The sequence below is a fragment of the Meleagris gallopavo genome, chromosome 1 (assembly GCF_000146605.3).
Source record: "Meleagris gallopavo isolate NT-WF06-2002-E0010 breed Aviagen turkey brand Nicholas breeding stock chromosome 1, Turkey_5.1, whole genome shotgun sequence".
In the NCBI taxonomy this organism is placed as follows: Eukaryota; Metazoa; Chordata; class Aves; order Galliformes; family Phasianidae; genus Meleagris; species Meleagris gallopavo.
The window spans coordinates 46,824,510-46,848,934 of record NC_015011.2 but is presented as its reverse complement, the minus strand read 5'-3'; the positions used below and the strand labels follow the sequence as shown (position 1 = coordinate 46,848,934).

At 44.0% G+C, this 24,425-nt stretch overlaps 1 protein-coding gene across 4 annotated transcripts in view; it reads left to right on the top strand.

The window, feature by feature from the left end:
* Positions 1-24,425, top strand: part of GRIN2B (glutamate ionotropic receptor NMDA type subunit 2B) — a 203,443-nt gene that overhangs the window by 116,720 nt on the left and 62,298 nt on the right. For all 4 annotated transcript variants that reach the window (XM_003202222.3, XM_019614309.1, XM_019614304.1 and 1 more), the window contains one exon: positions 9,159-9,273. In XM_003202222.3, coding sequence (XP_003202270.2) covers positions 9,159-9,273 — 115 coding nt within the window. The remainder of the gene's footprint in view (positions 1-9,158; positions 9,274-24,425) is intronic.

Here is a 24,425-nt window from a genome sequence, read left to right as displayed (position 1 = left end):
AAAAAAGACCCTAATTGTTCTGAGACCTTCTTCAGCCCAAGGAAGGGTTAATGCTTTAAATGCAATGTAATTTCAGTGGCACTAAAGAACATGTTTCCATGGAAACATCAACCCACAGAGGGAGAGAAAAAGAGAGAGAGAAAGGAGCTGAGCGGAGAACAGCTCCTCTGGCAAGGGGGGAACGAGCAGAATTTGTCCCCCCACCACACACACAATTGCTGACAGGGGTGATTGTTTGTTTGTTTGTTTGATTCAGTTCCCTTTTAGAGATGTGATGACAAAGGGAGAAACTGATAGGATGCCATCTTGTCTGAACAGCTACAGACATGGAAAATCCAGTTGCACTTCTTAGACCGAGTGGCCTTACAGGCAGTAATTCTGCTCGTGCAAATGCCACAGATTCACTCTTCTCAGGGAAAATTTCTTCACTGTGAGCATGGAGAAACACTGAAAGAGAAAGACTCTCTTCCTAGAGAGGTGGTTGATGCCCCATGCCTGACAGTGTTCAAGAGCCATTTGGACAATGCCCTCAGTGACATGCTCTGACTTTTGGCTAGCCCTGAAGAGGTCAGGCAGTCAGATGCAATGCTCTTTGTAGGTCATTTCCAAACAAACTATTCTGGTATTTCTCATATGTACTCCAAATACAGTGGATGCTTTCAACACTTGATAAAAATTGAATAACCCTAAAATCACTTGTGGTTTCTTAGTGGGTTGAAAAAGTTAAGTTAGCCTGCTGTTTCAAGGGGTATAATAAATGGATTTATTTCAGTCTCTCCAGTTATTTTAGCCTTGTTGGCTTCTGGCAGAAGTGAGGGGACTTTTCTGACAGATTTGAGGGTTTTTCTGCAAGCAAAAAAATCCTGAGAGCTCTAGAGGAAAGTTGATATGCTCATCTGTTTGCTGGTCTTGATTTCTGGGACAGAAACTGGAATAAGCTCTGGATAAATACAGAAATATTCCTATGGTTAATTCTCATGACATGAGGCTCCTTCAGACAACAAAAGAGTCTGTTGAGATTCATGTTCATTTGGTCATTTGTTTTAAGCTGTTGTCTATGATCATGTGGATCAAAAATGATTCAGAAAAGTAAGGTTGTTGTCTGAGGTTTCAAATTCAGTGTATGGGACCAGTAGTTGAACTGGCATATTTTTTTAAGGTTGTGCAGATAGAGAAAGCTCAAAAACATCATTCTGGGTAAAAAATCATTGAGCCTTGTTTGACTTTTGTTCCATGATGACTTGCCCTATCAGTGTTTGCATGACTGTGCACTAAAACAGATAAACAGATCTGAAGGAAAGCGCTTAACCTTTCAGTATTTGCCTGCTCCTAGTGGTACAACTTCCATCAGCGACCTGTTAGGTGGATACCAAGACATAATTATGACCTACTGTCAGCTGTTCTGACAAATGTAATTTTCTATGCTTTTACTGCACTGTGTAAATCAACCAGATTTTTAGTCCTTTCTGACAGGTGAAATACCTTTGAGTATTTTCTTCAAAGTGGTATGTTATCCATTCTTGATGAAAAAGAAAAGATAGGAAAATGTGAAAATTGAAAATAATGAATGCCATCAGTAATGTGCAGGAATTTATTAACTTGGCAAAGCTTTGTGGCTTTATCCAACATTGGTCAGAATGTTTAGCTTTTATTTTTCCCAGTCACTGTAACAATTCTGACCTTACAGCTATTTTCTATTATCTATTTTATATTACTTAAAGATTTGGTGAGTCAATTCAGAAGCATATATATTTTTATCAAACCTTTTTGGTTAAAAACACTTTCTGAGAATAGGCTGATTTCCTATGAGATTTATGGATATTTTCAGCTTTAACCAGGATATGTTCTTAATACACTTTTCCTTGTTTCAGTTTTATTTCCAGTGAGGCCAGAGGTGTAGAGGTATATTCTCAAGCTATTTGGGACTGTGTCATTTTGCCAGCAAAATTGATAGTTTTTGAAAAAAAGTTGTAAATCAAATATTTTGGGTTTAAAATGAAATCTTTTGACACGGAAATCCTATTTGCTCTCTCCTGTGACTAGGAGCATGGGAACTTGTTCCTATTTCTCCTTCTTTAAACCTGAACAGGCTGAATCTCCAGTGATAGCCCTCCTTCTTGCTGAGGTAATGCCAGTCCTTGTTGGACTTCTACAGAGTTGCACATTGTATGTATTTTCACTGGGACTCTTGTCCACAAAAGAAGAGGCAGAAGGTATGAGAGCACAACCATGCCAGAAGCTTCATTTTCTGTTCTATGTCGTTACATTTTTCAGATCTTACGGTTCTGACTTTCTGAAAAAATGTTTATCTCTTTACGAGAAAATGTTGTTGCCAAATTCTCATCCCTCTTTCCCCTTAAGAAGGTAATTTTGATAGATCTTTTTTCTGGCTCCCATGTTTGTCAAAATAGGTTAGTTAGGATGTGTATGAGAGAAACTTGGCTGTGGTTGGATTTTCAAGATACTGTTGAGACTGACATAGCAAACAGGAGGGAAATGAGTATTTGTCCAAAAATGGATCACCACATTCTAATCCATTTCCTATAAGTGACCTCCATTTCCTTTAAGTGACCTACCACTTACAGGGTGACCTTAGTACTGTCAGCAGCACCCCTGCAAAGGAGTGTGATAATGCCTCTGGACCTGCAGGACACCACCTTTCTCCCTTTCTGTCATAGGCAATGACTGCAGAGGGTGAAAATCAAATGGGAGATCAAGTCCTAGGTGGTATTTGGTTCTTGGCAAAAAATGTTATTTTGGAAAAGCTGAAGTTTACTAGAGACATGGGACAAACTGCCTCTCACCTAAGTATCATTATCATTTCTGCCCCAGATTGGAGATATTCCCCATTCAGGGGTAATCCTGATGGACAGCTGTGTGTGCTGCAAAATCCTGTGATACAGTGCTTGAAGTTCCTCTTAGCATTTTTGGGAGAAGGGCTGGGGACTGCACAGACTGTGGAAAGTGAACTTGTCCTCAGGAATGGCCCCAACTCATTAGAATCAAAAAGTGCATGTAGGAAAACGTCCCTGCCAGTGTTCTGGTTCCCTGTACGCTCTAAGGATACATACATAATCAGTCCCAAGTAACTGTCAGCTCAGAATCTTTCTAAAGTGATAAATTCATGATAGGAATTCAAGGAAATGGGAAGGAAAGTGTAAGTGCTGTTTATTTTATTATTAAGAATGGGAGGGTTGGAAAAAGGTTTATCCTTCTGCTGTATATGGGAACTGTCACTGTGAAGGAATCGCTGGGAAGGCTCGCCTCACGTGCATATTGTCTATATTGCAAAGAACAATTTTGCAGAATATGATGGAGAAACAGCAAAGACAGATCAGAATAAATTTATCTTCCACCAGAAATAGATTTTTCACAGGTCAAGACCAAACATTAAGAAGATTCAACATTCTTAGAGGTGAGAGGCCAGAACCTCAGCAGATCAGACAGCATCACTCCATCAATGTCAGTGGAATATTTATTCCAGACCAGCATGTGTCCTCTTGTGTTTTAAAAGGTGTGGGCAGCAGGGAGAAACCGAATTAATCTCTTCTATCTCTGTTATCTTGTAGCCTGAGGGATATTTCCTAATCTAGATGCTCTCCTAACCTCTTTGCTTAATGAAAACAATCTTGAGCTTGGAGTATTTCTCTCAGCTTGTGGTTAGATTAGTTCCCAGTGGTACAATATGGCTGCAGCCTGGACAGATTTTCTGGTGTGGGACAACTACATAATTTGGAATTTGTTTGCTCTCATTTCTACACTTATTTTCATTCTTCCATGCATCTCCTCAGTGTCAGTGATAACACTGACAGTAAGGGAAAAAGAAGTAAATGAAGAAGAATGGGTTGCTGTTTCTTTAAGTTTTAGTTTTTCTGTGTCTGCTTCTATTTTTTTGTCTATTTTGTTTTGATTTTGTTTTTCATAATTGCAGAAAGAACAGAGTCCATGCCCCTTGTTATGTTAGATCAGCTGCTCTCGTGCCCTTTGTGTGGAATCTTTTCACTGTAAATCATACCTGACATTGGCCAGATGTTTCAGGGATGCAGCCAGATGTGCTCGACTTTCTCAGCTTCATGAGCCATCAGCACCACAGCAGGAGCAGTGGATGGGATGGAGCGATGGGAGAGCCTCCAAGGGCTCACCCAGGGTCAGTACCAGCAGTGGGGAAGTTTGATCCAAGGCCCACACAGAGCCTATTCTCATCTTTTGCCCAGAGCTGTGGGTGCTCCATCCCTGCCGGCTCAAGGCCAGGTTGGATGGGGCCCTGGGCAGCCTGAGCTGGTGCCTACCCTGCCCAGGGTAGTGGAGTGGAACTGGGTGGGCTTTGAAGTGCCATCCAACCCAAACTATTCTGTGATCTTTTGGGGAATGAGAAATTGTATTTGATGTCCCCTGGAGCCTGCCTTATCTGGAGGGACATCATGTCCTCACAGCTGGGTCCGGATAGATGTGTGCATGTATTGGCTGTCCTCTGAGGCAGAGGCAGGCACGGAAATGTCAGCAACAGTATGGAGAAATAATATCTGTATTATATTAAGATTCCCATGGGTTTGGAGAATGGAGGTTTACATCAGAAATTGAAGGGATCAACTGCAGTTTTCTCATTAAAAAAAAAGTGTACACTATTTCAGTTTCTCAAATGAAAGAAACTATTAACAGCAGTTAGTGCTGGTTTTACCTCTTTTTGTCAATCACTTGCCATCTGAAGGTCAGAACTCCCATTTTTAGAAGCGACACTGGTCCTAAGCACCCTTTCCCCTGTCCTTTGAGTCCACCCACTCTTTTGTCTGCCCATCCTGGTCCAGCAGCTGGCATGCGGGAGGGAAGGGAGCTGCAGCAGGGAGTTGCACCAGAGCTGTGTGCACCAAGCTGCACGTGTAACGTGGCTGGAGCTGCAGGCAGCCGTGCTGGGATGCAGCAATGCAGCATTCTTGCGTGAAGCAGAGCTGGGCCAACAGCTGTGCCTGCACCTCTGGCCAGTGGCTGTGTAATCCTATCTGTGAGGGAACACAAAGGCTACTTTACCGTGCAGAGTTGGAGGGTAAAGGCACTGCTTCCCCTCACTGCCATTACACCACTGAACTGGCCTCATATTTCATATTATGCTGAGTTTCCAGGAGGCTGATGATAGACTGAGTCCCCTCCTCTAACCCTGCACCAAATACCTTTTACCTTGCAAATCCTTCCAGGCAGAGATATCCCATCGCCTTTCCTCCCCACACTCCACCTGCACCCCATTTCTCCTTTCCTTCCTTGCTTTTGTGCTGGGCTGCAGAGATGACCCCCTGATGCAGATGGCAAAGACGCTGCTTTATTTGTACAGCATGTCTTACTGGGGGAGGCAGTTGGTGTTGGGATAATCAGACTGCTTGTCGCATTGGAGTATAACAAGCATTGACAGGGCACAGGGGAGTGCCTGTGTGTGTTTGTGCACGTGTGATGCAGGGAGCGCTGAGGATGGAGCCAGCACTCTGTCCAGATTTGCCCACCCGTTCCATAGCTGCAGGAGGAACCAATTCCCAGCAGGACACTGGAGGCAGAAGTCAGAGCGGTTTGTGCTGATTTTAAACACATCCCTTTTAGAGCTGTCTTTAGGGCAGACTAAAATTCAGCTGACACCCTCTCTGCCTCTCCCCACAGCCCCTCAGCCTGCCACATTTGCTTCTCCAGGCTTTCCCCACCACTAGCTGAAACCATTTAAAATGTCATCATCTCTCTGCTGGTCCTAAATTTGCCATCTGATGTGGTTTTAATGCTCTATTTCCTATGCCAACCAGCCTTGGAAACACTCTCCATTAGCTTGCAGGGCTGGCAGCCTCATCTCTAGGATGGGTAATGTTACCTAGTGGTCTGAGCATAGGACAGGGAGCCATGTCTTCTGGATCTGACTTGCTCTGTGCCCAAGAATGCATTCCATTCTGCTTTGTTCCTGCCTGCGTGCCCTGTGGTACAGGCGAAGAATGACTGTTTTCTCCATCTCATCTGCATCTTGCACTCACATGGCTTTGTTTGGACATTGCAACTGATGTGTCTGTGCTGAGCCACAGAGGGGATGGACTCTTCCATGCCTATGACAAGCAGCTCCAGAAACACCCACGTAAGCAAAAATCTTTGCTGAAAGGTGATTCTAGCAAATGAAATTAATTAAAATGATCTTGCTCTCTTTCTCTCTCCATATTGGAGTCACACACACCAGGGAAATCATGCATCAAGCCCTCACTGCATTTTTCAGGCACAGCTTCATCTTGTATTACCTCACCCACACGTACAGCTCGCTGCCCTCATGCTGCCCCTGTTGCACATATGCAGGGAGTCTCTCAGCCCCTTGCTCATCTGGGGACTGATTTTCCTCTGGCCAGAGCGGGCAGTGATTGTGCTGGTAGACTGGTGGCAGAGGCCTAACCCCAGTGTGGCGGGACCTGTGAGCCACTGGAATGTGGGAAAAGATGCAGAGGGAGCTGTCTTTTTTTTTTCCTTCTTCTCCACACTTCCTGCACACTTTTGTAAACATGTTACTAAAGGGTTACAGAGAGAACCCTCTGAAGAGTTATTGTGCCAATTTTGGAGATGATTTCAGTCATTAAGGTGCGAAGTGAGGGATTTCAGTGCTGCTTTAAGTGTAAATCTCAAGGCAACTCTAAGGATCCAAGTCACTGATGATTCCTCCTTGATTATTATTAGCAGTTCTAATCTTTCTGGTAGAAAATGAACAGAAATTACACCCTCCTGTGTCGTATCTCTTACTGATTTATGTGAACTCCTCTTGTCAGGCTGTGCAAGGGAGATTCACACAACGGTATCATTCTCGGGTGGGAGAGGAAAGAGGACTGAGAACCACCTAATATCGCTGTTTGTTTAATTAGACATTGACACTCTTTTCTAAATACTGACACACAAAGCTTCAACTCCTATCAGGCTACCGGGGTACTCATCTTCTTGGAGCCTTGCTTTGTAATTTCTCTGAGAGCCAGTGCACAGAAATCACGAAAGGGATATAGCGGTAATCTCAGAATCATAGTCTTTTGAGTTGGAAGGGACCTTTAAAGGACATCTGGTCCAACTTCCTGCAGTGAACAGGGACACCTACAGCTAGATCAGGGTGCTCAGAGTTTGGTCAGAGACTGAAAGGTCTTTATCACTGTTAGAGAGTTTCATAGGTCAGGTAAGCCACAAATGCCCATGGTGGTCTGTGCTGCGTGTTCCTCTCTACCAGAGCAGTGCAAACAGCTGGGGATATTTTACTAGAAGACCATGGGATGTTTTACACTAAGACACAGTTATGTGGCTGAGATTTTTCAAGAGACTGATGATTTGGAGTTCCCTCAGTTTTTGGTTTCTGGATGAGTCTGACTGTTGGAAAACAGCAAGTAGTCTGCCCTTGAAAATAAGCATGTTGCAATGTTTCCCACTGGGCTTCTGTAGGGCTGTGTGTTCTACACTGTGTATGTCTTCTGCAGGTCACAACATAGAGCAAGCGTGGAATTTCCTTTAGAATTAATTGCCAATTACATTTGATTTGGGAAATCAGTGGATGAGTTTTGTTAACGAATAAACTTGAGACAAAAATTTTTGGGGAATGGAAGAAGCTAGAATTGTGACCTGCTTTTCTATCTGTTTGAAAAATTTTGCCTACTACGTGTACTTTTGTTAAATTAGTATGGAGTTCTCTGTGGGGAAGTGTGAACCCCTTGAAAGAACAGGAATTTGTTTTGTATTTTTGATTTGATTGTTTTTTCCTTGAAATTGGCTCAAATTAAGTTCAAAGAGACAAACTGAAGCTGAGTTTTAGGAAATATTTGCTAGTGTCATGGGTGTAATAGAGCAGAAGAGCCTCTTGTGACTGTAATGGAAATGTTACTTGTGTAATTTACAGGGGAATGGGTGAAGCAGGAGAATGGGAGAAGCAAAGGTGGGCAGTGTCCTGGGGCTGCCCTGCAGGCAGCTCAGTCACCTCTGCTTCTCCCATGATGTAATGCTACTGCTGCTAGAGCAGGTTTACAAAGGCAAAACCTACTTCATGAAACAGGACTGTGAACTGAAGTGAAATATATGAACAGGGGAAACTGTCAGAGTGCCACGGAGATGTCTTATAAGCCACTGAACTGTGAAATGTGTATTTGCCTTCCCCACAGTGTCATTCTGGATGGTCTGACAGTTAAGAAAACAATAGATCTGATTCCCTTTTACAGCAACACCACTTCAACATGCTCTCGCAATGCAGAAATGCCTGGAAATGAGTGTAGTTGTAATCTCGGTCCACTTAAAGGTCTTCCCCACTGCCGGCTGAGTGAAGAGGCCTGAGGATAAATGAGACTGAAGCCTGGACTGTTTAATAGTCCATTTGTACAGCTGACATGAGATGGCCCAAAGCGGGGTGCCTCACACAGCAGCGACGGAGCCTTTCCAGACAAAGGGAATCGTTAATGTTGGCTGCAGGGATCCACAGGGTTGATCACCCTATAGTTTTGATCTTGCTGGGTACATGGCATGGTTCTGTCCTAGTGAAAAGGACTTCCACTGGGCTATCTGAACACCCTCTGACCCTATTCCTAAGCTGCTTCTGACGATCGCTTTGGGCCCCGTAGGGCGTGCTATCTCTAATAGGAACAGGGTATCTCACAGGTGCACTGTTCATTCCTCTGTTCCCTGCAGCTTCCTTTATTGCTGCCTGGATATTTGGGCAGGGAGGGGGTGTATCCACTACTTCACGTGTAACTATTGCTGTCCTCAAATGAAATGTGAAATCCCCCTTGGAGAGTGGGCAAAATGTAGGCTGTGGACCATGTTTACACAGCTAATTGTTATGGATTTCTCTGCCCTGTGTGCAAAGAGGAAATCAAAGACTATGGGCACATGTACACTTGTGACTTGCGTTCAGGAATTCGGTGAGACCTAACGTGGGACATCACTTCTGTACCCAAGTCCTAAATGTGGGCAAGTGCAGTACCTTGTCTGATTGCCCCAGTTCCTGGAGTATTTGCACTGTTTCTACCACCCACTTTCTTTTAGATTTTCCTTTGCTGTCCCCATATTAACAGGAGTTGTTTGTAGTGTACTTCTGTTACCCTGGCACGAATTGCAGAGGGGGAGGCAGGCTCTTGTTTCAGGTTCAGTTCCCAAGCATTAATGTTCATCTTGCTCTTTTCTCTCTCCTACAGGTACCTGATTAACGTCACCTTCGAAGGCAGGAATTTGTCGTTCAGTGAGGACGGATACCAGATGCATCCCAAGCTGGTGATCATCCTTCTGACCAAGGAGAGGAAGTGGGAGAGGGTAGGACATGTTTGGTAATTCTCAAGCTGTGTCAGGCAGGAGGAGGGTGGAAGAAGGCTCTGAGTGAGTTATTCCCCTACCTTTTCTACTTATGAAGAGCTGGCAATCTCCTTCTTTTATCCTGGGCCAATGGTATCTCTAGTACCCAAGCTGCTGTCATCTCCATGCAGGATGCCATTACATTCTTCCATTAGCATGCATAAAAAATTCATCAGCTTCCTTTCTGTCACCTCTGGACATAAATTTTCCTATCCTTCAGAGAAGAGATCTCCTTTGTGCCGTGAGTTTCAGTGGCACAGATGGAAAATAGTTATCTGCATGGCTTGGAGGTTGTGGAGTTCTCTATGATAACTGGCTGTGATTGAACCACAGCCTCACTTAGTAATATGCCACTGTTAACTGTACTTGATATATCTGGCCACTGTCACTTGCAACGGGCTGGTGTATGAGGTAGGATGTGTACATGAGAGCTTATCAAGTTGCTCAAATATCTAAACTTGCGTATTTCTGAATAATAATTTGTATGTGACCCAAAGTACTATTTTAGAAATGGTATGGATTTCTGTATTGGTGCAAAGCTTTAGTTTGTTTCATCTCCCACATAAATGTCGGTGGTCCGGGTTTGGAAGAAGTGTTCCTGAAAGGTTTGAATCAGCTGAACAGAGGGGATAGCTGGAGGTAGTTGTAAGACACAGAAAAGTGATAGGGATGAGAAGTTGTTGTAAAAGCAAGGAGAATTCTGTAGAGCACTCAACATATATGAAGCAGATCTCAGGCTGGATCACTGTGATCATGTGTATGGCTTAGAAAAATGCCTCCTTGTTCTGCTAGCCTTCTCTCCATGACTGCTTGACCAAAGTTCATGGAGAAATAGAGGGTTGTCAGAGGTGCATTCTGAAGAGGGCCAGACAAACCTGTTCCAGAGGCTGACCACTCTCTCAAATAAGTATTTCCCAATATCCAACCTGAATCTCCCCTGGCACAACTTGAGGCCATTCCCTCTAGTCCAATTGTTAGTTACATGGGAGAAGAGGCCAACCCCCAGCTCACCACAACCTCCCTTCAGGTAGTAGAGAGTGATAAGTTCAATTCTGAGCCTCCTCTTCTCCACTATAAACAATCCCAGCTCCCTCAGCTGCTCCTCATAGGCTTGTGCTCCAGACCCCTCACAACTTTGTTGTCCTTCTCTGGACATGCCACACGGTCTCCCTGTCTTTATTGTAGTGATGGGCCCAAAACTGAACACAGGACTTGAGGTATGGCCTCACCAGCGCTGAGTACAGAGGGAGCATCATTCCCTGCTCCTGCTCACAACACTATTTCTGATACCAGCCAGGATGCCATTGGTCTTCTTGGCCACTGGGCACACCGCTCGCTCATGTTCAGCCAAACATTGACCAATACCTCCACATCGGTTTCCTCTACGCAGTCTTCCAGCCGCTCTGCCCCAAGCCTGTACCATTGCCTGGGATTGTTGTGGCCAAAGTGCAGGACTTGGCACTTGGTCTTGCTGAACTTCATCCCATTGGCTTCAGCCCAATGATCCAGCCTGTCCATGTTCCTCTGTAGGGCCTTCCTACCCCCAGGCAGATCAACACTTCCACCCAACTTGGTGTCATCTACAAACTTAACGAGGATACTGTTCCTCACACAGGAACGGTCTATTATCATAGCAGGAAAACAAGTCAGTAGCAGCACAAACCCTGCTAGTGATTGTTAGCAGTGCAGGCTGTGGGCAATTGTAGAATGCAATGCAGACTCTGAGGGGGGTGGGGACACATCTAAACACAGTCCTGTTTTCACCCTAGTTCTCTCATGCAATGCTATGTTGTACATTTAGTGAGGTCTTCAGGGCTTTTATTAATGCTTAGAGGACCTGGTCAGTCTCTAAAAGAGTATCTATTATCTGTCAAATGAGCCAATGAGGGGAAGGGATCTGGTGAGCTTGAGTGGTGGGGATTGGACCTGGGACCTGTCTGACCCTTGCTGTCTATGGGGACCACTTGGCAAGCATTAAGCTAGAACAGCTCTTCATTTTGCAGGAGCTGGGGCTGGACTGAAATGAGATCTACGATATTAGCACTATGGTTCCAGTTGTATGAAAAGCCCTTTGTACATCTTAAGCACAAATATTTCACCTTGAAGGGAGATCTCAGTGTGAAGATCAGATTGTTATAATCACACTCTGAGCTGTTTAAATGTTTTCTTCTTGGAAGACATTGAAATCATCTCCAGTATGCTCTAATCACAAAAAAAAACCACATTTCATAGCTGGAATCACAATGTCCTGTTATTAATCTTCTCCATTCAGCTGAAATGCAAACGTTAAAACATAAGAGTGAAACGGCTCTCTGTGGCAAAGATCATAATTTTGTTCCATGTTTGCAGAGGCACGCTGAGTGGAATGCTGGCCCTTAACAGCAGCTCCCAGGCAATGCCACAATATAAACCATAAATTATTCATATATTATTAGCACACAATCCAAATATATTTGTAAGTGAATTGCTTTGCAGTGTAAAATCATCCAAACTCTCACTAATTTCTGTGAAATTAGCAAGATGTTTCATCCTAACAGCATCTGGGTAATACACAGAAGAAACTGCGAAGAACAGGAGAGTTTCCCAATCAAACACGCAGGCAGTTGGAGATGAGAGATGAAAGTAGCTGCACAGCAAATACTGATTCAGTCCACTTGTGTGCATTCACAATTGCTCAGTCTTTAATTACAGCACTGCACACTTTTATCCATTATCAGATGTTGTGCCTGGAAGGAACTTCATGAGGTCATTTAGTTCCCCCCTCTGCCCAAGGGAAAGATCAACTAGACTAAAATGATTTCTGACAGATGTTTGTTTCACCTGTTCTGAGAGTCCTTCAATGCTAGAAACTCCATGAAATCCTGAGGCAATCTCTTCCATGCCTTCTTTCTCCTTACTCTGGAAAGTTTTTCTAATGTCTAACCTAGATTTCCCTAACTGCAGTTTAAGCCCATTACTACTTGGCATCTCCCTTGTGGACATGGAGAATTGTTTATTCTCTTCCTCTTTTTTATCTTCTCTACATATGTTTGAAGGCTTCTATCATGCTGTCTCCCAGTCTCTGCTGCAGATTAAACAAGAGAATTTTTTCCGTCTCTCCTGTTAGGTCATGTTTTCTAGTCTTACGATCGTTTTTATTAGTCTCCTCTGGATTTAGTGGTACAGAAAGATAGATCTTAAAACAGGCATGAAGCCTTCCATTTTCTTAGCAGCAAAGATGCAGGCAGTCCCTGAACCTGTTCCACATTTGTGAAATTCGCTGAGATTTTGATTTTTCAGCCCGATACGGAAAGAAAAATATTGAGAAATGTACCAGCTATTTCAGAACAGGATTTCATTTTCCAGAAGAGCTACAGCTGTCCCCAGACCCCAGTAATGACAAATCTCCTCCTGTGTCCTTCAGACAAATGGAAGCCTTGCAGGGCTGACAGTCACAAAAAAAAAAAAAAAAAAAAAAACAAACCCACAGATATTTGCTACTTTCTAGAAAGGGGCAGTATCCTGAGCCTTTCTGCTACTGTGGGTATGAGTAACAATTCCACTCTTTGTAACAAACGTTCTGCGCTTCATTCACTTCTCAGCATGACTGTTCCTCAGGGGCAGAAGGCTACATGCCTTCCCTCACTAGCTCTTAATTAGCTGTTTAGTAGAGCTCTTGCTTCACTAGCCAGACATAAACTAGGTGTGTTTTTGAGTGCCTGTGTGCCTCTGTCGTATTGACTGTAGAGGAGCAGACATGCAGGTGGAGGTGCTCCAGAAGAGTTCTGCCTCAGTGCAGCAATAGGCTGAGGTCAGAGGTGTTGTAAGGCCAGCCAGGGGCTAGGTACTACCCTCGTTTTTGTGTCTGTGTCTTGTGTTGGAAGAATTTTCACCCAGGCTTTATTTTACTGATTGTCTTCTCCCTCTGCTCTTCTATAATCTCACATATGGTGAGGACTTCTGGGTCTGTGAACAGTTTGTGAGAGCTGGCAAGCACTGCTCTCCAGCTCTTGCTAACATCCACCTTCTCTGCTGAGGCAGGGACAGCAATCATGTTCCATCAGCTCCCAACACCCACAGGTGCTGCCTCCCTTTCCTCTAGTGACACTGGGGATGTCAGACCTCACTATCTCTGAGGTTCCCTCCCGAGCATAGCTTTTAACAAAGGAGAGCGGTGAGTTTTGCACCTGTATCATTCAGTTGTCCTCAGCCTCCCCTCTGGCTAAAACTTTTCCACCTTTTCACCCTGTGGATTCAGAGCACTTTTCCATCTGGCTGGCAACCTCTTGTGCTGCCCAGCAGCGCTCTCTGATTCACAAGTGTCCTAGGGCATGTCTTACCTCAGATGCTCTCATAAGTCCTGCTCCTGGCTGGGCTTGGAAAGCCCCAGGTGATGTGTTTGGCTGGGGTGCCACATTAAGCCATTTTAGACAGGAAGCTCATGCCACAAGCTTCATTCTGCTTGATCTTCTGACTCTACAAACACTCACCTCCTCTGCAGATTAAATGTTTGCCTGCTGCTCTTCTAATTATCAGTGCCTGGCTTTTAACCTCCTAAAAATCAATTATTAGCATCTGTTTTGCTTCTTTTAGCCATGGGTGTGGCCATTAGAAGACCATAGGGTGCTTCTAGCTTGTTCCCCTACTCCATTGCAGATGTTAGTGCTCCCCAGGAATGGATCATTTGCTGTGTGACATTCTGTCAGAAGTCTGAGTGACATCGCAATAGGATAAAAAATGATCCCACCACTTGCTACTGCATTTTCAGAGATGTATTCAGCCTAGTCCACAGAATCATAGAATCATAGAATGACTTGCGTTGGAAGGGGTCTCAAAGATCATCAACTTTCCTCCCACTGGCAGGATTGCCAGCTGCTAGATTAAGCACCAGCTCAGGCTGCCCAGGGCCCCATCCAATGTGGCCCTCCAACCTCTCTGGGACAAGGCATCCACAACCTCGTCTGAGCAGCCTGTGCCAGCACCTCACCACCCTCTCTGAGGAATATTTCCCGCTGACATCTAATCTAAATCTCCCCTCCTTTAGTTTAAAACCTTTTCCCCTTGTCCTATCACAAAAAGAAGGTGAGTTTCTGAATTAGTGAACTCATGCAACCCTGTTCCCTGCTTACCACAGAGATGTTATGCACATCTGCGCTTAGGAAAGGTTCCCTTGGAGTGTAGGAGGGAGCTGCAGAGAAGAAGGACTGATAAAATAAAACGGAAAAATGAGGTTTGTTTTATCTAAAAAAAGAGGAAGGAGAAAAGAACTTTGGACATCTGAAACGTAGTTGAAAAAGGACATCATGGCCTGTTGCTTTTTATGTCCACAGTGAATAGAATGAAGAAGAAATCTTGCTAAATTTTCAAGCAGAAAGATTTCAGTTAGAGATATAGGGAGCCATCTAATTGTTAGTATGGTGAGACATGGCAAGGCTCATTTGCTGGTGAGGCTCATTTGCTGGAGGACACGAAAAAATATCCAGCAGTGCACGATCTGTCTCTCTCCTTTCTGCATCAGAGCAGAAGGATACAATAAGTGATGTCATATGATTCTCTGTCAGCCTACATTTTTGTGATTGGGTGGGCAAGATGAACCTGAAGATTGTCTCACAAGAGCCCTCATTTTACAGGAAAGAAAAGTGAGTCACAGGTAGGCTGATCAGCAAAATCTTCAATTCTGGACTGGTGAGGACATCGTTTCTGCAGGCTTCTACCATGTACATTTCATGTTGTCAGTTGGTGCAAGAAACCAATTGTTGATGGCTGCAAACAACAGCCCTTACAGATGTACATGTCACCTCCCAGAGTCTGCAGCTTTGAAGGGCTGGAGAACACCACAGAAATGCAAAAGAGGCTGTACCTTTTGATAGTGAGGCAGACTTCGGAGTGATGGGAAACTAACCACCACCTGCTTCTACAAGACAGTAATGACCCAAGTGATTCTTGTTGTTTGCAAGCATCTCTGTGTGGATCACAAGCTCAAAGGGAGATTTATCCTCTCTGTTAAGGAAGAAGACATGGGGCTGGTCTGAAGTCTTTCTGTGCATTAAAAGAAGTATTTACAGTCATCATTTCCTTCAGCAATTCAGTGTTCCCATAGCAGAAATAACAGGGAAGGGGAGAAGAGGACTGAATATCTGATTGGTATTTTTGGCTTTCAGTAAGGACCTGTGTGGCACTGGCTATTTCTTGAAGAACCAGTGTGAATCACGTGCACGTTACGTTGTTCAGCAGAAGGAAGGATTTAGATTTATTTATTTATTTTCCTTTGCTAAAGAAGGCCCTTTAGGAGAGAGACAAGAATGCAAGGTTATGAGGTGAAACTTGCAGCTTTGCAATTCCGAGCATCTTCTCTCATGACCCTCCCCTCCCTGCCTTTGGAAAGATGACTAGATCATTTGAGACAGTTTCCTCCTTGTGCTGTCTTGTGCCCACCCAAGCAAGCCTTTATGATCACTTACATGTGCCTGCACAGGTACGCTTGTCTCACTAGGAGGGGAAGTTATTCCTTCAGGTCAGGTTCTGCTCTGTGTGCAGAGTTTTGGCATCTTGTCAGCATATCCAGGGACTTCACAGAGGAAATGTTTTTTATCCCACCAACTCCTTTTATGGGGAGACAAGATTGAATTGTTTTTGCCAATCCGTCTTGTTTTGCTAATTTCCCTGTGTACATGGGGATTTATGACTCATTGTCCCCAAAGAGAAATAGCATAGGAGTTTGTTTAAACCTACTCAGATTTAGTGACTGATTCTGTTCCCATAGAACCAGCTTTTAGACGGATGTAGCTTCTCCTAGGGCAGATGCACCTCTCTGGATTTAAGCACAAATAGCTGAAATTAGAATGGGAGTCTGTACATGCATTTGTGGAGTGCTCTTTCTGGACATTTCTCTAAGAGATCATAATTTGCTGAATCACTTGCTTCTCATTAGACAGCAGGCTTGCATCTAAGAATACATATTTTATGGATACCCCACTCCCAAGCTTGTGCCCCTTAAATGCCTGATCTAGGTCACACTGATATCTCTCCTGATGACCCTGATTCAATCAGACAACCAGATGGCTTATTTGTGCACCTATGCTGCACCCACTGCCAGGAGTTGGCCTGGCTTCTCACAGTTGCCCAGGGTGTAGCTGTATGGATTTATGGCTAATTTTGGCCATGCTAATCTTACACTGGTGCCTAAGGAGCAAGGCAGCTGCAAATGCAACACAAAGCTTTCCTTATCAGGTGATAAATGGAATAATCTTTCTGAAAAAGCCTCAAACTTAAATCTTGTGGACATTCTTATCAAATGGTATCTTTGCTGACTGATTGTATCAGAGCGCTGGATTAGATTACCACATTCTGCAGTAACAAGCTAGTCCACTTCTTTGACCAAAGAGGACATGGATGCATCCTCCTAACCACTGTATATTGCAACACTATAAGCTGTTTTCTCTCTTTGCCTCTTGCTGAAGCAGTTGCTGACTTTGTTTGCTTGAATTTTGGAGTATATTTGTATGATTCATGAGCCTGCAGAAAAATATTCTGGCTCTCCTCCACCAGGCCCTACATCTTGGCTACCAGAGAGAATTCTTACATTGAAACAACGACAGCTTCTTGGAGAGACCTTGTCCTCTAATGCAAATCAGATATTGGAAAATCTGGAAATCTTTATTATGCGTGGTCAGTATTAGAGAGCCTCCACTTCCATTCTGGTGTACTGATTTGGGTGATAGTAGCTGTCTGATCTGTGCAGGGGTTGCCGGCCTGACTTCTTGGACTTCTTAGACTGAGGTCTATGCCTGTTGTACTGATGTTGTAACGCTGTCCAGCCACAAAATCATAGAATCATTAAGGTTGGAAAAGTCCATTAAGATCACATGGTCCACAGGAGAAGACTGCTCTTGTTTCAGTTGCATTCTAGATGGGAATTCTGGTCTGGAGCTTTCTTCCAGTCCACTTGCCCGTGCCATGTGGTGATACTCCTTCTGTGGTGTCACTGCTGTCCCCAGCACCCAGTGATGGACCCGAGACTCTGCTCTGCAGAGAGATATATGATAGATAACCAGAAAGGTGGCTCCTACCCCAAAAGTGGTTAGTTACACTTTAATTAGAAGACAAAAGGCAACAGATGGGTACAGATGGACCAACGGGGGAGTACAAGGGAACAATCAGACAACATTAGTCAGCTTGGTAGGCAGCAAGCTACATACCAACTGCCTAACTCTTGTGAAGGGTTTGATAGGCAGCAGAGAATTGTAACTGGCTTTGTGCAGACTTGCAGGGCCTCATTGACAATGTGAGGGGCAGATGTGAAAAAGCAGTAAAAGTACTTTTTTTTGTACTTCAAACCAATAATGCTGAGAAAGCTCAACAACTCAAGAATACCCAGTGCTGCTGGAAAGTTTCAATTCTTAACATCTCAGTAGAGTTGCTGAGCTGGTGTGCTGGTGCCAGACCCGTATTGCTTATGGTCAAAACTACTCCCGTTTACCACTGGCTTGAAAGTTTTTGTGGCATGTACCATGCTGCTCTGTACCTGTGTCCATTCATTGTGATCATTTCATTGATTGTGGAAATATGTTATCCCAAGATGCTGACAGTAAATATCCATATCTTAATTCAGGTGATAGCTGAAATCCTGTAGGATGATGAGCATTAAAGTAAGGCTACAGTAATTAAATATTCTTCTCACAACGCTTTATCAAGGATCCATCCCGTCATTCCAGATCAATCAATGACATCCTCAAAAATCTGGAAAGGAAGGTGTGATTTGGTTACCAATGAAAGAAGAAGCTTAGTAGTTGCTTTGAGTTTTTTGGTGGAGGAAAATAAAATCAGATTTCTTTTTGAGTTAACACGAAGTATTTTTAGACCTGAAAAATATGTTTTCTCAGTTAATTTAAAGGTAGTAAAATCATTTTGCAACATAGACCATTTTTGATAGCAAAAATGTCATCTGAAAATGAAAATTTCTAAAGCTTTCATTTTGCATATTGCCATTTTTAAGCAAATATTTCATTGTGAAATAACTAAGTGATATTTGCTGACATTTTAAGAATCCTCTCCCTTTCGCTCTCTTTAGGACCAAACTCTTTGCAAATATGCAAAGGAAAAGAACAGTTGGGAGAAAAACACAAGAATTTTGTTGGCTTTAAGATTTGAATTTCATGGATACGTGAGGGTAGAGAGGAAGCAACCAACCAAATGGTGCCCGGAGAAAGCGCTAGCAGAGTTTCTGCTGAAAGAGCTTCACAGGGGGTGGCAATGCCCCTACTGCCCGAGGGAGTGTTTTCATCTGTTCAGTTGCATTTGCTTGAGATTTTGTCTCATGTTGATGCCTTCACTTGGCCTGTGATTCCTTTGCTTTTTTCTATTTTTACATTTCTTGAATATTATTAACTGGAGGCTCTGTTTTCTTTCCATTGGGCTTGAGAGGAAGGAGGTGATGCTGTGCCCTCATTTGCATATTCACAAGGCTTTGTGTTTTTCTTTCTTTTAATTTTGTTTTTCTTCCTCCTCCTCTCCCCCCATTTTTTGCTGGGGGTTTGGTAGTTTGCTTTTCCTGGCATAGAAGTCTGACCAATGCAACTGAATTAAATGGAAACAAGTTTTTCTTAGAATGGAATCACTCAGACTTTTGTTCAGTAGGAATAGCCTGTCTGTAGTGTCTTTGGCTTGGTTTTGGTCCTCTGGTGTTGATTCTGGCCAGTGCTTGGTTCTCACATGCCCCTTGCTTGGATTTTATTCCTGAATTTGCTAACTGGGTTGGCTTGGAGCCGACCTCCAGAAGTCCCCCCCCTACAATTCTGTGATTCTGCATCTTGGTAGTATTTTTTCCAAAATAAAGACAGTCTTTTCCTCTGTGGTTTTCTTTGCACTTTTATGTGTTAACTTCTCTGCTGCTCCACAAAGATATCTACTGTTAAAACTGGTTATCGCTGCAGCGCTGCATGCTTGAGTTTCCCTTGCTGCACATGAACTCTGACATGCACTTAGTGCCATTGATTTGAGCGCACAATATGCTAAGCATCGTTTGTTTTCCCTCTGCCTGAACTGTGTTTTCCCTGAGTCTGTAATTTTTTCAGACTGCCTTCGGTAACGTTAGATGCAGTGCTCACTTGTTCCTTGCTGTGTTGCGGCGTGTGAGTTTCAGTCACTGTCCCTTGGCCTTTCTTCCTCAGAAGAGGGGTTGGCGTTTCAGACCTGGGTTTATTTCTAAGATGTGCTGGGGGCCGTGCTGTCGTGTGCTGAGTCAGGGAGTTTGCCATGCCTATTTAATTTCCTTCTGCTGAGCTCTCTGCATTCTGCAATGTCTCCCACCATATCAAGCCCGGAAGGTTGTTTGACAGCCTTTTTCTTGTTCCTGTTTAAGCTTTCGACTTGGTCTGCATTTTGTGTGACAGTTTCTGGCGCTTGTTTCCCTTAGGTTTATTTTCTCAGTTCCTATCCTGATAATGACTTACAATTCTATTGTTCCTTCCTTCTAGAAAGATCCTAAGCACTCTACAAAATTAACATACAGGCGGCATTTCACTATGAGTAACATTCAGCCGCTCCTTGGTGGAACAAGGTTAGGCTGTTTAATGATGCAGAGCAGCACCGTGGAACGGTCTTGTATAAGAAAGAGCAGTTTCAAGCAGAAGGAGATGAGGAGTTTTTAAGTGGACTCTGGCCATTGTGTCCCCAGTCTTCAGGAAAAGTGACATGAATTGAGACCAGGAAAGACAAAGCCTTTGTCATTTCTTTCCACTGGTATAGGAAGGATGCAAAGCTGTTCAAGCAGGTCCAGAGGAGGTCACAAAGATGCTCAGAGGGCTGGAGGACCTGTCTTAGAAAGAAAGGTTGAGGGAGTTAGGCTTGTTTAGCTTGGAGAAAATAAGGCTATGAGGAGACTTCATTGTGGCCTTCCAGTACCTGAAAGGAGTTTGCATGCAGGAGGCAGAACAACTTTTTACATGGACTGATAGTAATAGGACAAAGGGGGGTGGCTTTAAACTAAAAGAAGGGAGATTTCAGTTAGATGTTAGGACAAAATTATTTACTAAGAGGTTGGTGAAGTAGTGGCACACGCTGCCCAGATTGCTGTGGGTGTCCCATCCCTAGAGGCTCAAGGCCAGATTGGATGGGGCCCTGGGCAGCCTGAGCTGGTGGGTGGCAGTCCTGCCCTTGGCAGGGGTTGAAACTGAGTGAGCTTTGAGGTCCCCTCCAGCCTAAGCCATTCTGTGGTTCCATAAGTCTGCACTTCTGAAATATTCCAGATGATAACACCTAAGCCTCAGAAATACGGTAGGAGGGACAGATGATTCTGTGAAAAAGCGGTTATCAATGAGAACATTCATTAATTTTGGTCAGATCCAAAAGATTTCTTTTGGAAGTTTTACTGCTGTAAATGGAAACAAATATTTTTGTGTAAACTCTTAAAAGCCTTCAGATACTGTGCAGAGAGGTGACGTGGAGGAGGCAATAGCAGCATCTCCCCTAGATCCTGGTGCCTTGTTAGTCAGATAGTGAGGACAGGCTCCCAGGCAGTGGGAAAATGGAGCTCAGATCCCTCCAGTCTGATTCAGAACCACGGCTGAAATTGACGGTTCTGCCACCTCTGAGGAGAGAGGTGGAACTGTTGGAACTGAGTTTTATTTTGTTTTGAAAGATGCTATTTCTTTCCCAGTGAGCAGTTGAAGTTTTTGCAATCATTTGTTTAGATCCAAATTTCCATCACTTTTATTAATAACATCTGATAACAACACAATTTTTGTGTGCATGCAGAATGAAAGAGTTTGATTAATGGAAAATTCAAAAAAGCAAGCAAACCTGGCTTTATGCCGAAGAAAAACCTTTGATATTTTTTTCAGTATTTTCAGACCTCGCTTTAAAAAGCTCATGCTTTTGCACAGAGCCTGATCAGGACACCATTTGGGCTGGTGTTGGAGCATGCAGGGCTGGCGCTCACAGGCTGGGGGAAGCTTGCTCCCCACTGCCTAACGCAGGGTGCACACTGCAGCAGCTCTGCTAATAGGTGCTGCACATCCCTTCATACTCCACTAAATCCGCCTTGGTATTATGTAATACTGTGGCATTTTGTTTTTTGTTCTTATTCCAAAAGAAATAGTGATTGCTGGTAAATCAACTTACATTGGGTGCAGCAGTGGGCAACAGAAGTGCGCTTGAAGTTCACCATCAGCTTGAAGTCTAAGCAGCATCATATGACAGTCTCACTGTCCAGGCCGGGACACTGGGAATAATAGAAAAAGACCTTTCCTCTGCAGTCTGCTGTCTGAGATCAGCTCTTGAACACCGAGCTTAAGTTCTTGCTCAGAGCATCATCTGGGTGTTTTCAGATTTTGGGATAGTTCAGGTCACTCCTTAGAGGCCAGTGTTTTACTTTTGTTCTATTTTAGAAGTGGGAGATATTTGCTTTCCTTCTTAGATGTGTGCTCATTTTCACCAAGGCCAGAGTTCTTTGTATCACTGCATTTAATTATGTTTGCTTTGTAGACTGCTGGGATTATGGCAGCATTGCATTCCTGTAGCTTTTCAGCCTTTGAGATGGGCTTTCTGTGGACAGCAGCTTCCCTTGAGCTCCTCCTGTGCATAGATCAATCTGCATCTGTAGGTTTCTCCAGCTCCATTCCTCATTCCTTTTCCTACAGCGGGTTGTTATTTGCAGTCCTGGCTTATGCAATGACCAGGGTACAAACCAATGGTGTATTTGAATAGTTCTCCTCCGTGCTTTGGTCTGAGAATAAACCTTGCATGTGTATGCATTTTCCCGCTCATGCTCAGACACCTTGCTTCAGCCTGGGACTAATGGAGACACTGTCTTACAAATAAAGGTTAAAAGAGTACAGTCTGGTGAAATCTGCACTGAGGACTCTGTCCATTAAGAAGTCCCCTATCTCAGGTAAACACTCTGAAGTGTTCCCAGGGTCTTCTGTGCATGTTACTTGAACTTCAGTTAAAACCTACTTTCACTTGATAGCCTGTGTCTTACTGGACCCTAACGTGGTTGCAGAGGACAGATCTTCCTTAGGTTTTATATTTGCCAAATTGGGAGTACGATAATTTCCTGCAAATGTTTGAAGGGCTTAATCAATACAAAAAGGAAGGACTTCTTTAGGACAATCTGAATGGGTGTAATTAAAGAGTAACGAGGAGGCAGGAGTTAAAGCAGAAGTGCTTTTATGCTGAAGATCAGGGGGTTCTTTTTGAAGGTGCCAACCAGTTGTCTGAGGAGCACGGTGGGAGTCTTGTAGCTGCAGCTATTGAATGTGAAATGGGAAATAAAGAGGAACTGACTGGAGGGGCATCTACCACATTTGTTATCCTCAGTGTTGCAAGCCTTTCTGTGTTTGGTTCTGTAGCCCTCCTGAGGAAAATCCTCCCATTCCCAGACATGCTCATCCATCAGCCAGCCTTTCTGCCCTCCTCTGAGTGGGGGCACCCAAAGAGATTTCCCTCCCCTTCTGTTTAAGGAAGGGAGCCCAGTTTGTGCTGAAACACAGAGAGGACTGAGAAGCACTCCAGTGCCCTGATAGGAGTGGTAGGGCTCTGTACTACCAATGCTATGCTTGTGCGGGTGGAATTTTCCAGGAACGTCCCCATCCGCCACCACCACCCCTTTGCAAACTTTCAGAAACGCAACTCATGAAAATGCATTCTTAGCACACAGCTGACTTGGTCAACATCTGGTTTCCAAAGAAAGTGCTGCGAGAGATTTGAAATTGCTGTACTATGGAAAAAATGACTTGGGTAATTATAGATACCTAACAATACAATTTAATTTCTTCTGCCTTATCTTTCCTATATAGTGTATCTGGTAATGCTTCAAAGAGATAAATACTTCACATAGAGGGCAGTGAGAGGGGTAAGGGAGAGAAAAAGCCCCCCACAATTTCAGTTAAGATTTGAAATGAAAGTAAATGTACGCAAAGAAATAGATGTTATGCAGTCCTACTTCAGAAAGCAAGTCTTACTGAGTGAGGACCTTTGCCTTTATTGTGCGTTGGCTGTGGGAAGAGAAGGGGAATGTAGAAGGTGATGAGAGAAGCTGAGGAAGATGGGACCTCTAAGCACAAATTCAGAGGACAGAGAGAGTTTAGCAGAAAGCCCCCGTAGCAGCTGGGGTGCCAGTACTGCTGAGCAGGCTCAGAGCTCGGAACTGGAGGGGAAAGGGAAATGATGCTTATAAAGTCAGACCAGCATTGAGACTGATTTTTCTGGGAGACAATTCAGAGTGGCTGGCTCACACCCTTGCTCGGAATCACCTTTGCTTCCCTTGATAAAAGGGGAACCTGCAGAGACATACCTGTATCCCAACACAGTCTTCTCTCTGCCTCAGAAGTGCAGTTACTGTTGGCACCATGGTCCATAGTTCCTGCGTAGACTGTGTGTCTGCAGCCAAGACTCCTGCTGGCATTGCAGAGCCAGCTGCAGCAATGGCCTCTCCCCAGGAAGCAATCACCATCTTTAGAGGTGCTACAGTGTAAACTGCATGGGGAACCATTGGACCTTTCTGTAGAGTCCAACAGCAAGAGGAGGATGCTATAGGATATTACTGTTTTTTTGGCCAGGAGTGCAGCCAGGGTCGCAGTGGACGGGTGAGGGTGGAGGGTGAAGAAGTCCCTCATACCCCTGGGATGCTGCAAACTCTGTCTGCCCCTGTGAAGGATGCTATGTCCCACCTTAGTTGCTGGCTCTAAAACAATTACAACTGTGCAAAGGTGAAGTGAAAGGCAGTGGAAGCTTCCTAAATGGATGATGGAAGGTCAGCAAGAGACTTCAAGCTGAGGACTTGTCAATTGGTATAGATTCTACTGGTAAATTGTCCCCTGCAGGCAAGCTCCTAGTAACATTTAATTTAGAGAAATGCACCAAATGGGATATAATGAAAATATTAATATTATGAAAGTGTGACTGTTATCTAGAAGAAGCGCTGGTTAAGATTCATTTATCTATCATGCTCATTGGGGCTTGTCTCAGTGATATAATCCTAAGATCTGTTGATGCTGATGTGTTACAATACTTAAGGGTAGTCCTTGGGGGAGGGAGAGGGGCATACCTGAGTGACTCTGTCCAAATATGGCTCACGCTGAGTTTACTTGCAGAAAACCTCTGGTTTGTTTTTATTTTGTTTTTTTTTTTTTTGA